At 37.9% G+C, this 13,769-nt stretch overlaps 1 protein-coding gene across 2 annotated transcripts; it reads left to right on the forward strand.

The window, feature by feature from the left end:
* The first annotated feature begins 1,515 nt into the window (after positions 1-1,515).
* On the forward strand, positions 1,516-12,188 carry Moody (G-protein coupled receptor moody). 2 transcript variants are annotated; one of them, XM_071708101.1, is made up of 10 exons: positions 1,516-1,688; positions 1,765-2,283; positions 6,473-6,627; positions 7,009-7,149; positions 7,527-7,697; positions 7,817-7,944; positions 9,948-10,101; positions 10,209-10,408; positions 10,714-10,911; positions 11,717-12,188. In XM_071708101.1, the coding sequence occupies exons 3-10, from the start codon at positions 6,500-6,502 to the stop codon at positions 11,806-11,808; spliced, it is 1,212 nt and encodes a 403-aa protein (XP_071564202.1). In that variant the 5' UTR covers positions 1,516-1,688; positions 1,765-2,283; positions 6,473-6,499; the 3' UTR covers positions 11,809-12,188. The 2 variants fall into 2 exon arrangements, with proteins under 2 accessions (XP_071564202.1, XP_071564203.1); XM_071708102.1 differs by having other exon boundaries at positions 1,516-2,283; positions 10,714-10,991.
* Positions 12,189-13,769: the final 1,581 nt, after the last annotated feature.

A 13,769-nucleotide genomic window follows, 5' to 3' on the forward strand; every position in this document is an offset into this window, starting at 1 on the left:
TATGATCTATATCTCTTCTGTTTTTTTTTTGGTCACACATTTTTGACTAATTAAAAATCAATCCTCTCTTATCACACGAAACTTCAATATTACTGACAATTCTTCAACTCTCTACGTTGACTGCTTTGTGATGATTGACATTTTTAATTTATGATATTGCGTATCTATAACGCGCCGGAAGAACATATCCGGCAAATCTAGGACGCCGCACACGAACGTGTTATTAATATTATATATGCATAAACGGATTGATTATTATATTTGACTTAAATAGATTACGCTGATAACATCAATGTCTCTTACAATAGAATAAGGATACAGATTGGAAAAATGGGAGAGTTTCGGTCGACCGAGTTAATTCCGGACAACCACGGCTGGATGCGGGTCGCCTTTATGACGCGTGAAACTAACGAGACGTTCGATTTAGTCATACCAATTAATGCCGCCGGTCGGTTCCACTTCGTTAAGTCTAATTCACTCTCGCCGTGTCTTCGGTTGCTTACGTAATAAACGCGCCCGCGGTATTAAGAGCTACGATCTTATCGGTTGACCGCGAGTAGGTTACTCGAGTACAAGTTCTTCTCTTGCGAATATCTGATACCAAATACGGTTCGCCGTTTGCCCGCCTTGGTACTGCGGTTTATGCTTATCATCGGTCGCGAGACAGTTAAATTTTAATTAACCAGGTAACTTTTATTGTGGTTTAAGTTATTTTAATCTTACTTAACATATTTTTAGCAAGCTGAGTAAATCTTCTTTTGAAGATTCTCCTATAAAATGCTTCGCTCAGACGTGATAAAATGAATAAAACTGGCTCGTTTGTTATAAACTATATAAATTTGATTTATACATATATCAAATTTATATTTTGCCTAGTATTTAATTCTTCGTGATTATTAACATTCTATTATAATGTACTTCTAACGTCTCGTATACATATCCGTGTGTGACTCACGAGTCTCACGGCCTTCTCTTTCTTACACATTCATCTTTTCTTGCATTGGGCGACTGTTTCATGAGAGACTCCCGGATAATCGAGGCAGAGATAAAAATTATGTCAAGATAAGGTAAGACTTCGTCGAAACTTTCTAACTCCTTATTCGATAGAGATATAGAACCGAAGGTATGCGAATATTCTTTTATACTTACGATAATTCTTAAGTTACTTTACATAATCGGCAAGGAAGGCTTTACGAACCGACCAATCGATCAAGGTAATTTGCACCGTTCTCGTTTTAATTAGGCGGAGCAACGAAAGAACGCGATATATCGCAATTGCAGCACATTCCGTGCAATTGAAAAAGAAGCGGCTCGATGTGTCACAGCGAAAGGGTCAACTCGGGTTTCCCCCTTCTCCCTGCTTGGTCTTGGGTGCAGATGTGCCATCGCTACGTTCGTCATCGAGCCCACACCGAGCCGCTCCCCCGCAACTCCCCTTTCCGCCAACATCTTTTCTTCCTCCTCCTGCGCGGTCGCCCTACTCGCGGGCCCCGTATCTAGCGTGTGTACAATCTGACGGAATGCTGGATAAGCAGCAGTCCATTCACGGTGACGCTGACGCATACACGGTGCCCGAGCAACCGCGCGTTCGCGCCGGTGGTCCCCGAGTCGTTTCGGTCCCCGTAGAACCGATAGCGCGCAATCAAATTTGCTAGTCGCCGCGATCGTCCGCCTTGCGAACCAAGCGGGTAGGTATTGTCCGCGAAAAGAGAAAAAGTTCTAAGACAATTTAAAATAAAATTAAAAACGAAATATTTTTAATAGGAATAAGTGCAAATAATAATTAACGGGATAAGAAGCAGCTTTCTTTCGAGAAGAAAGAGACCTCAAGTGACTTCTGTGAAAATCGGTAGAAAATTTAGCGAAGTGAAGTTTCCACGAGGAAATTGAAGAAAATAGGACGAAGAAGAGAGAGAAAAGGAAGTATTAATGACGAGTTGACATAAAATAAAATAAAATTCATACTAGTCAACTATCAGAGGACTGCAAGACTCCGTTCGCGAGTTAATTGTTTAATAATTAGACAATCGATAGAAGAACTGTTGTATCTCCTGAAACAACGTTGTTAGACAATTCTCAGTTCGACATATCGTAAAGTGGTCGTTCATCGTTTTTCGTGAGGACACAGACGAGGACGCATTGAAGATAAAGACTATTGTTAAATAAAAAATTCCTGTCATACTCTTCAATCTACAAAAGTCAATAGATTTGCCTTTGGTTCTTCGACTACCTGCCTCGTCGACAAACTTATGGCTGGTCTGAGATAAGAGCAACTAACAAGCGGTAAGTGACGAGATACCTTCTGATTTATCATCTTCCCTTTACTTATTCTTCTCTTTCTTAACTTTTACGGTATATCGATTCACGACATATTAATTTAAATATTAAAGTTTCACGAAACCGATTTCCATCCGAATTCAAGCGTTCAAAGTCTCATCTTGAAAAAAAATGAAGTAAAAAAGATAATTGCTTGCATATTCGGCTAATTCATTCTTTAAAAAATATCATTTCACTTGATCGTAATCGCGGTTTTCACTCGCGTGAGTCCTCCTCTGATCTCAAGGGCGGCGTTGGTCTGCGATCTTGAGGGACCAATGCAATGCCGAGAACCGGGCAAAAAAGCGTGGTGAGTTACCCGATGGTCCCAAGGGGCAATTTAGAAACGTGACGTGGAGAGAATTATGATGCATGGTGTAGCATTCAATTAGCTGGGTCGTACCAAAAGTTAATGCGAAAATGGACCTTCGAATGCTTAAATATTTATTGGACACAATTATTCGAATCCCAAGGTTGACTAATTAATATTTTATACAGAATATAGATTTAAAACTCCTGTGATCTGCACAGATCATTATTACTTGCTTTACCACATTTGCGGTATATATATAAAACTGTTTTTCTTTCTTAAATTAAAAATGTCCGTAAATATATTCACGTAAAAGTTAATAATTACGAGAAAACGTTGCGTTTTAAGTGAATCGACGACGTCGGTATTTTAATGTCACCCGGCGTACAGCATATTTGGCGCTAAATGCACGGTATGAATAGCACGACACATGTTTTGTGTCGTACGTGCAGACATTTGACATCCACACCACGTGGTGCTCTCGTGGGCGGGATACGAGAGTTGTCGCGCGACTCGATCGACTTTCAACGATCCCGCGCCCAGCTCGCGCGCACATATCTTTTCGCACATTCGGTATTTGCTTCTTCATACCCCGAGATCATTCGCCGTTTACGTCGTTAAAAGAACACGAAAGGTTTTTGCAAGCGTAATAAAAATTATGTGATAATTTACATTATTACTTTTATTCGCTTTTATATACTGCGCTGCAGTGATGCAGAAAAGTCAAAGCGTGATATTTAATTTGATCTCTCGGCATATTGTTTTTAGAACGATCAACTTTTTAATTGAATAATAATTTTGTGCAGTCGAGTTTTATTTAATTAAATATGTATTAGCTCGATAAATATGTATTAGCTATATGTATTAGCTCATCCTTTAACGAATGAAGCTGTGAATAAACATTTCAAGGCGACGCGGTATCGGCGTGTTACTGATGGGTGTTAATTTGTATTAGAGGCGGTAAATCGGCGGGGGTCTCTCAGACCGAAGTATTACACGGAGTGTTGATATATAAGCCTCTGATAAACGTAAATCCGTGTACAAGGTTTAAACGCGCCTTTGACCGAGGGAGGTGCAACGAGAGACGCGGATCGACGACGCATCGACGACTCGCGCTTAGGTACTTTCACCGTGACTCAACTTGACTCATTCATTGCCGTTCGCCGCATGATTAACACGGAAATCATTCGGTGTGACGTCAATTCGCCGCCGACGACTTCCACGGAACGAGAAGTAATGTTCGCGGTTTTCGCGCAGGGTCTTCCTCCGTCGCAGCGAGAAACCGATTAGCTTCGCTTATCGAACCGATAACAAAGTCCAACACACGCCCGTTTCGAAGTCAAATACCTGCCACCTGATCAGACCCGAACCAACAGCAGATTATTACCTAACAGAATTCAATTTTCTTGTAGTAATAATAAAAGCGAATAATTCTTTAAATTCTAATGCTAATTCTAATTAAAAAATTATCATCCTATGCAGACTTTTCGCTCACGTTATTCAAACGTGACCGCAACGTGGTGACAAATGTTGAACTTGATATACATAAACGAACGTCAAGTTTAAAAACTAATTTCTTTTTAAGTTCGATCTTTTTTTGTTTTGTCAATATTTTCATATAATATTTAGTTCATTTTTTCAGAAGTTTTTTTTGATAACGATAAATTATTCAATGTGGTTATGATAATATCAAGTATGTTGACAAAATGTATAAAACGAGAACAGCGACGCAGACGACGCGACGCGTTAATGCGTTCCCATGTCTTCCGCGGCTTTCATCGCTTTTTTTTTGTCGCGAGGGGACGCCTAGTACCGGGTGTCCGTTAATTTCCCTTAATTAAGCTCAATCGGGGTTAATGTACCGCAGCTTAACCCCAGTTTACCAAATCTAACGCACCCTCCGCAACTACACGTTTGCACATAGACCACGATCGCTAATCGATTATTCACAGAGTTCTCCATTGCAATTCCTGACACCAACGTAAGCGTGAGCGGTGTGTACTTTTCAAATTTATAAAAGAATTTTCGTAAATACCTTGAAAGCGTAGTGCATTTATATTACAACGAAATTATATATGTAATATGAAAGCTGCGCAAAATTAAAAAATTATATAGTTATATTTATTAACTTCTTTACATTTAATTAATAAATTACATTTACTAGTAATAAGAAATAAATTTAGATAGACAATTTGAAGAAACGAAATAAACAATAATAATATCAGCACTTAAGAGTAATTATTCAAATTGCAAGGATACGTGCCTATTGTGAGTTTGTGATATCGAGTATCGTTACACATGTTTCAAAAACACAAGTGACTCATGTACCCGCAGTCATTAGTAAACTCGGTTATTCAGCGTGGCTGCAATCGAACAGTCGGAGGCAGAATAAGAAAGATAAATGACTTATAAATTAAGCGTATATATAATCAATATGTGAATTCGAATGCCTGAAAAATAAACGTGAATATATCTCAATACACAGGTTTCAATATCACATTTACATATATGTATTTTCCAAACACGAAACTTGTTTCACCTTAATTAGTATTCTCGTTCGTAATTAAAAATAACATTCAACAGACTTCCTCCTGGAAATCATTAACGTTCATAATTATCGCGTGAAACAAATATAATTGCAGCAAGAAATAGGTTGGTGGGATTTTAATTATTTAAAGTCTGTAGAATCGACTTCAGTAATTTGATTAATGAAACATTATCAAGAGCGAAACGATCGGATCGAGTTATTAATGCCCAAGCGCGTTGAAAAATAGAGAATTAGCGTGGTGTCATAAGCGAGAGCCTCGCATTGTCCTCCGTAAATTCTCCGGACGGCCCATTTCCGTCGGTGGCGCCCTTCGTTCATGAGCCCATAAATAATAATAAATTCTAAACGTAAGTCGTTCTCCGACCATTGTCCACGTCGAAGAATTATTTTAATGCGCAGAATCGCACGCGCGGAATTTGCATAACGCAAATGTCAAACGTCCCACGCGTCTTCAGACAATCGCTTTCGCGGATCCTTCACTCGGAGTCTTCAATAACTCTAGAAATATAATATATTTGTTCGGAAAAATGCTGTACATCGAAGTAAGTGAAGAATACAGAAATTCGTATAAAGAAACAAATGTAGCATGTATCACGTGGCATTACTATCTTTTTTTTAATATTACTGGTAATAAATATACATTTTTAACAATAGTCTCAAAACATTGTTTATTTAGAGTATTATTCTTAATAAATTTCATTTTTTATTAATAGATTCTACAAAAACTGTATACTTTAATCTGATATACACGTTTATGATACTTTTTGACTATTTTAATTTTTCTCCCGACTGCTGCCAACCTTCGGTTGTTTAAATAGCATTTCATGCTCTTACGAATTTTGATAAATTGTGGTAAAACAAATGATTAATTCGTTGATACGCGAGCATTTCTCTGTTGCACTTCAGGAAACAGTTTTGAAGCAAGTGCGTTGTCGCATCCGCTTTACGTCAGATCGTTTCAAACAAGTTCGTATCGGAATTTTAAATCGCGGTTTCCTCTTCACAGGAATTCCACGTCTGCCTCTTTCGCGCCCTGCCATAATGTCGCAATCGTGTCCCCTGGTGCGCTAAAATCATTACCGATCACGAAGGCAGCAACAGCATTAATATTAATATTCGTCAGATAGCGGTAAACTAAAACACCGATCTAAGGTAGAGATATTCCGGGTCTTGTTTTTGCGTTCGCCAAAATGTTTTCGTGCTCCTAACCACGAGACTTAGTCATCTGCTTTAGTCATCCGGAAAGGGGAACGCAGGTCGAATATTTAATTCCGTTCTTCCGCTCTTGAATGCCACAGGCCTTCGAGGTCGGGTCGCGAGGCCGAATGGAATCGCTGGACCGGAGCTTCGACACCTTCGGCACGACCGGCATAATGGACGGCACGGACACGTGGTTGCCGCGCGTCATGGACAACGTTACGCACAGCACCATCGTCGACTCGGAACTGTCAAGGTACGTCGTTCCTTTTGGAGCATAAGTAATATTTAGAATCGTCGATATTCCAATCATACTTTCCTTATAGCTGCCTTGGATTGTGTAATTAAATCGCAAATTAATGGAGTGAATTAAATTTAAAACTGCGCACGATTTTGATTGTTATTTTAAACGCGTGAAACTTACACTTGAGCTTGAATTCAATTCGAAAAGTTGGTTTTGACATTTTTAAAATTATTTATTATACTTATATACTTGTTAATGAATTTAATTATAAAATCAAATTAAGGAAAGCGCCGTTGATTTATTTATATTTAAAATTTAATTATATTACTTGTTAATGAATATAGCTACAATAACAAAGATAGATCGTTTTCATGATTGCTTTATCTGTCGCAGATTTCCGAAGCCCTTGAGAACCTTCGCGGCGGTAGTGGCAATCATCATCATGATTATTGGTCTAGCCGGTAATCTACTGACGATCGTTGCTTTGTGTAAATATCCCAAAGTTCGCAATGTTGCAGCGGCCTTTATCATAAGGTGCGACAAACAGTTTTGTTTTCTTAATTTTGTCATAAAAATTCTTTACTCAATGCTGTATAAATAGCTTCCTTACACACATATTTAAAAAACTTGTATATGAATCATCGTGTTCGTGTCGATATTAGGTGCTTTCCAGTTAACGACACAAGTCGACACAAGCGTCATTCTATCTTTGTTGCTCACTAGATATTGAAAAGAGACAGAATGACGCTTGTGTCGACTTGAGTCGCTAAATGAAAAGCACACATTATGACGAACATATTGCGTCATTCTAACATAAAATTGACTCCTAGATTCAAGCATTTTTTAAATGTTAAAACGCGATTTTTTTCTAATGTTCACGTCGATTAAAATGAAATTGTTTCATGCCACAGCTTGTGCATCGCGGACTTCGTGTTCTGCCTGCTGGTGTTACCGTTCGATTCTATCAGGTTCATCAATGCCGGTTGGGCGGACGTACGATTCTTTTGCGTCTTCGTACCCTTTTTGCGGTACGGAAACGTCGGCGTCAGTCTCCTGTCTGTCGCAGCAATTACTATCAACAGGTGCGTGCGTCTAGTTAAAAGATTTTCTTCGATTCGACCGAATCTAAGGAACGGAATTAATATGCGACGAAATCAAAGTATAATATGAGATTTTAATTAAAAAATTGTTGGTTTTACAGATACATTATGATAGCGCATCACGCCATTTATAGCAGGGTTTATAAGAAGTACTGGATAGCCACGATGATAATCTTCTGTTGGGTATTCTCTTACGGAATGCAGATACCTACACTGGTGGGAGTGTGGGGTAAGGATTATTACGTTAAGCTCCTAATATGACATAAAGATGACTTCCAACTAAAGAAATTAAAAATTTTATACTTACTGCTTCATATTGCTTCCTCATAGAGGAAGCTTTGTTTTCGTAAACCTCGTATATGGACCTTTGATCGCGTATAAAGCTAGGTCTAATCAATCAAATCTTAAAGAATTATCTATATATGGAATAGGGGTAGAAAAGAGGCTGAAGAATATAATAGAAATATAAATAGCCCGATATCTCTCAAAACTGACGAAAGTTAGAGCAACCACGAACATTTCTCAAAAAATACAAAATTTTATAAAGAAAAAACCCTTTTATCAATTATCGCCAAATTCGAGAGAGCATGCCTCGTATTAAAGAATAGATACATCGTATTTCGGAGCTCCGAATTTGAGGTCCAACACCGCCCGTCGGCATTTGCAGCTACCTATTTCTCGTTGTCTAACATTGTGCAGCAGCATTTTAAAACTCTTTAGCGTCTAATTACATCTGAGAGAGCATGCCTCGTATTAAAGGACATATAACAATGTTAAAATGAACGTATTTCTCGAGATATGTCCAGTCATTGTTCAGCGTCATTCGTCGCATTTCGAAGCTCCTCTTATACCTTTCCGCCGAGCACGGGCACGAGCACTGCAGTTTCAGTTATTCATGCATACATATACATATTATAAAAAAAATAATTAACAAAAACATTATTAATTTAATAAACAATGTATATTAATATTTAATTATTATTTTTAAGTAATAGCGTGAAATGTATTATGCGTTTGTTAAGACGCTTGAAAGATCATATAAATTACGAAAAGAATTTTATTGTTAGATAATGTGAAAAGCGAGAATCTCGAGTTTGGAGTCGTCTGTAATTCCTCAGAAATCGCTCCTGTTACGCGGGAAGCATGTTGAGCGAGGAGGTTGCAGTAGGTATTCGAGCAGCGGCCCGAGTCTATAATTCCTCAGAAATCGCTCCTGTTACGCGGGAAGCATGTTGAGCGAGGAGGTTGCAGTAGGTATTCGAGCAGCGGCCCGCCTACCCCCACTATTACCCATCACCATCGGAACGGCGCGCCGAGCGCGCGACGAGGATGCCCCGCCTACGGCCAATCAGAGCGCTGGCAGTTACGTCTGGAAGGGGCAGCAGGCCTCCGCGCGCTGACCAATGACCGCGACGATACGAGGAGGCAATGTGGGGAGGCAACAGCCTCGCTCGGAATACCTACTGCAACCTTCTCGCTCATCATGCTTTGCTGATACATCAGGAGCAATTTTTCGAGATTTCGCGATGTTGAAACCTGAGTTTCGCCTATCTTATCATCCGAGTTTATTCTTCTATTAACTTTTACCGTCTTTTAGCGTCTCTATGGATAAATAATTAAATTTTCGCTATTTTTTAATTATGGTCTAAGATTGTAATAATGTATTAATCTAATGATCAATATGATTAAGGGTCCTTTAATGCGAGACATGCTTTCTCGAATAACATTAGGTGATAAAAAGTTATAAAATGCTGTTACAAAATGGCGGTCGACGAAAAAGATGGGAATCGGAAAGAGGACGGGCGACACTGAACGATTCTTGAGAAATATCTTTGTCTTAACGATTCTCCTCGCCTTTTTACAATAGGTACATTCTAAAACTTTTATCTTTTAATTATTTTCGAGAAAGATATGTCTTGTATTAAAGAACATATCAACGTTAGCATATTTCTCGATATTCGTCCGGTGTCGCGATCGTATTTCGGAGCTCCGAACTTGTCGTCCAGCGCCTCCCGTCGACATTCGCAGCTACCTTTTTCTCGCTATCTATATAGCATTATGCAGCTGTATTCTAAAATTCTTTAGCGTCTAATTACATCTCTGAGAGACCATGTCTCGCATTAAAAGGCAGCTAGTATAAATATTTTTTAAAATTATATGTATATATATTTTATACATATTTATTACATTTTGCTATTACTTATTGTTCATTACTCATTTGTATTTCATCAGGTAAATTCGACTACGATCCCAATCTGGAGACCTGTTCCATCGTCAAGGACCGTCACGGTCACACTTCCAAGACATTCCTTTTCGTCATGGGATTCCTGATTCCCTGCGTAGTGATCGTCGGCTGTTACGCCAAGATATTCTGGGTGGTGCACAAGTAATTGACACGTTTCCGACGTTTTTAAACAATCTTTTTACCGTTGGCGTTGCCAATTCGATTATATTGTATTATATTAACCGATCGAAATTTAATCAACATTGCAGATCGGAATCGCGAATGCGAAAGCACGCCGGACCGACGATAAAGTCGCCTCACACGCCCGGGAGGGATATTAGGGAGCTCAAACAGAAGCGTAGCGAATGGAGGATCACGAAGATGGTACTGGCCATCTTTCTCAGCTTCCTCGCGTGCTACTTACCGATCACCATCGTCAAGGTGGCCGACGCGGAAGTCAGATGTCCCGGTAAGAACATATCACCATATCATTTGACTTCTGAGTAAAATAGCATTTTATCCTCTGATAAATCTTTTTTATCGCGCACCTTTGTCTGTATTCAGTTTTAAATTTCATTAATAAGACAAAAATTTATGAAAGTTTGTTGTCTCTCTCTCCTATTTCATAAGTATCTAAGTACATAATATCTTAAAAGCTTTGCAAAACCTAAACTATTTACTGTTCGGTCCTGTACGGAAAAAGCTTGCCGACTTTTGTTCTACTGATATCAACTGATTGTTACTATCATGCGTCGTCACGTGAAATTGTTTCAGAATGTCACATTCTGGGATATCTGTTGCTGTACTTTGCGTCGTGCGTAAACCCAATCATCTACGTGATCATGAACAAGCAGTACAGGCAGGCGTACGCCGGCGTGATCGGCTGCTCGTGGATAAGGGCGAGCCTAACGCCGTACGGCAGCAGTGCGCCGGCTGGCGGTCTTCAGGCCCATCAGCATGACTACGCCCAAGGTAACTTCGAGCAACGACACGCGGTAACGCTCACCAAACTCTGACTGAACGCGCGAGCTAAGCGACAACTCGCTCACTTCGTAAGTCAAGGGCACCACAAGTTTGCCGCTTTCTGTTTTTGATCGCCACTTTGGTACCAGTTTGGTATCTGGTCAGTCTGCGCGTGTGTATGTATGCTAACGTCGATTAATCGCATCCCCCTAATCATTGATTTTCTTCTATGCTCAGCACGTTCCTAATCCCATTCTTCTACTGATGAGACGAACGAGCGATGTCGAATTGCTGCGATCGTCGCCTGGATGCTTTTTCATCTTCGATCATCGTTATAATTAACAATTTGCTAACAAAGTCCTTGTGTTTTTTTTTCGATGTAATTCGCTTAACTTACTGTTGACTTAATTTGTCTAAATGCAGTTTTAATCTTCACTGCTAGTTTTTAATTATTAAATTAACTACTAAAACTAAATTATATTGACACTTAGAACAAAATTACGAGACTTTGTGATTCAAAATAAAAAAAATAATATTTTATCCTCTTCTGATATACTATTATATGTATCAATATTACGTAAAGTAGCTTTGTCTGTTTAATTATTTCGTTGTTCTTCAAATACATATTTTTCTTATAGTCCTTTATATTATTATATTTTGCAAAATGTAAATCTGTATATATGCATGCTTAAATTTAAAAATAGCTTGCTTTAAAAAATAGCTTATCTCTCTGGCAATTGTCTCTTTTTGTGCATTCTACATAAAACTGTGAGTGTCTTCATCAAAATGTAGCTGTATCTTATTCTTCGGCTAGACTACTCGAAGGACTTCAGCAAAACGATGGTGTCGACGGTCTCTATCGCTATGAATCCTGTGAGAGGTTCGCAATTCCAGGAAGAGCTATGAGGCTAACGTCGAGAAAAATTGAAAAGAGAAGAGACGTCTCTCGTTATGAGAAGAAGGGAGAAACGGAAGAAGAGAAGAAGAAAGAAATTGCTCCTGATAACAGTGCAATAGTTATCGAGCCAGTTTGCATAATTTTTTTTACCTCGTCTATAAGACAATAAAAAGATAAAATGCTTTATAATTATTTTTATTATTGTTAACGAGCGAAATAATATTAGAATGTCAAATGTATGTGTACGTATATTTAATTTCCGGAGGCACTCGCGATATAAGCAGAAAGTTATTTTCTGGGCGATAATGACTTTACAAAAATGACTTACCAAAGATTGTCATGTGTCATTGTATTTTATAATAAAATACAAATTTTGCATTGTCCTTTACATTGTCCTTTACATTTGATTTACATAATTCTTGAGCAAGAATTATGGTGTAGAATAATGCAGATAGACTGTTGTAGTAATTTACGTTAAATTGAAGTAGACGTTCGGTGTCGCGCCGCTTTCGTCGATTCTATTTGTTTACAAATATTTCGTAAATGTTTATGGCCGAATCAGGTGCAAAAATGTGTAGGAAAGATTGACAAGGCCCATTTATTAATCAAAGAAAGAGATATCCTGAGATTTGAATTGCTTTGAAGTAAACGTTCTCACTTTCGTCGATTCTATTTGTTTATGAGTATTTCGTAAATGTTTATGGCCGAATCAGGTGCGAAAATGCATAGGGAAGATTAACAAGCCCCATTCATTATTAAAAGAAAGAGATATCCCGAGTTTCGAATCGTTTTGAAGTAGATGTTCTCGCTTTCGTCGATTCTATTTGTTTATAAATATTTCGTAATTGTTTATGACCGAATCAGATGCAAAAATGCATAGGAAAGATTAACAAGGCCCAATCATTATCAACAGAAAGAGATATCCCGAGATTCGAATCGCTTTGAAGTAGATGTTCTCGCTTTCGTCGATTCTATTTGTTTATGAATATTTCGTAATTGTTTATGGCCAAGTTAGGTGCAAAAATGCATAAGAAAAATTAACAAACCCTATTCATTATTAAAAACAAAAGATATCCCGAGTTTCGAATCGCTTTGAAATAGAGGTGTAATTAGGTGTCGCGCCGCTTTCGTCAATTCTATTTATTTATGAATATTTCGTAAATGTTTATGGCCGAGTCAGATGCGAAAATGCATAGGAGAGATTAACAAACACCATTCATTAACAAAAGTAAAGAATATTTCGAGTTTTGAATCGCTATGAGGTAGGCGTTCTGGTGTTTATCACGAAGGTGCGTGATATATGAAAAAATAAGTAAATTTTATAAATTGTTAAAAAAGGGGGGGTTAAAACGGTCAGTCTTCGAACAAAATCAATAAGGTGTTGATTCACAATAAAATTTTTAAAGCGAAAATAACAACTACTTTTATAGATTGTTATAAGAAATCGTTTATCTGAATTTCGAACTTCTTTTTCACTTGGCATACCAAATTTCGTCGCTTTCATCGATTTAAAATAATTTACAATATTACAGAATTGTTTATCGTCACGGATTAGTCGCAAAATTGTATATGAAAGATTAACAAACTTTGTGTATTGTTAAAGAAACAGATATCTCGATTCGCTATCGCTAGTCAGTATATGCCGAGATGCCCGTTATTTTGAAATAAATTATTCATTTCTGCATATCTGATTGAAATTTTGGAGATATGTTTTTTTCACATAGTTTATTATTTCTTAATTTGTTGTAAGAATAGCTGTGACTGAATCCATCTTAAACAAAATCAGAATACATATTTTATTTCTACGCGAACACGAACACTCGCAAGATTTTCTTTTTTTCAATAATGTTTTAGATGTTTTATGCATTTCTTTGACTGATCCGAAATTTAACGAAATAATTTTAGATATATTGTAATATGTTCAAAAGAAAACAAATGCTTTACGGGTGGTTTCAATTGGTTATATATG

Source organism: Temnothorax nylanderi, unplaced genomic scaffold (assembly GCF_030848795.1).
Source record: "Temnothorax nylanderi isolate EJ_2023f unplaced genomic scaffold, tnyl_v1.0 TNYL_tig0064_pilon, whole genome shotgun sequence".
NCBI lineage: Eukaryota > Metazoa > Arthropoda > Insecta > Hymenoptera > Formicidae > Temnothorax > Temnothorax nylanderi.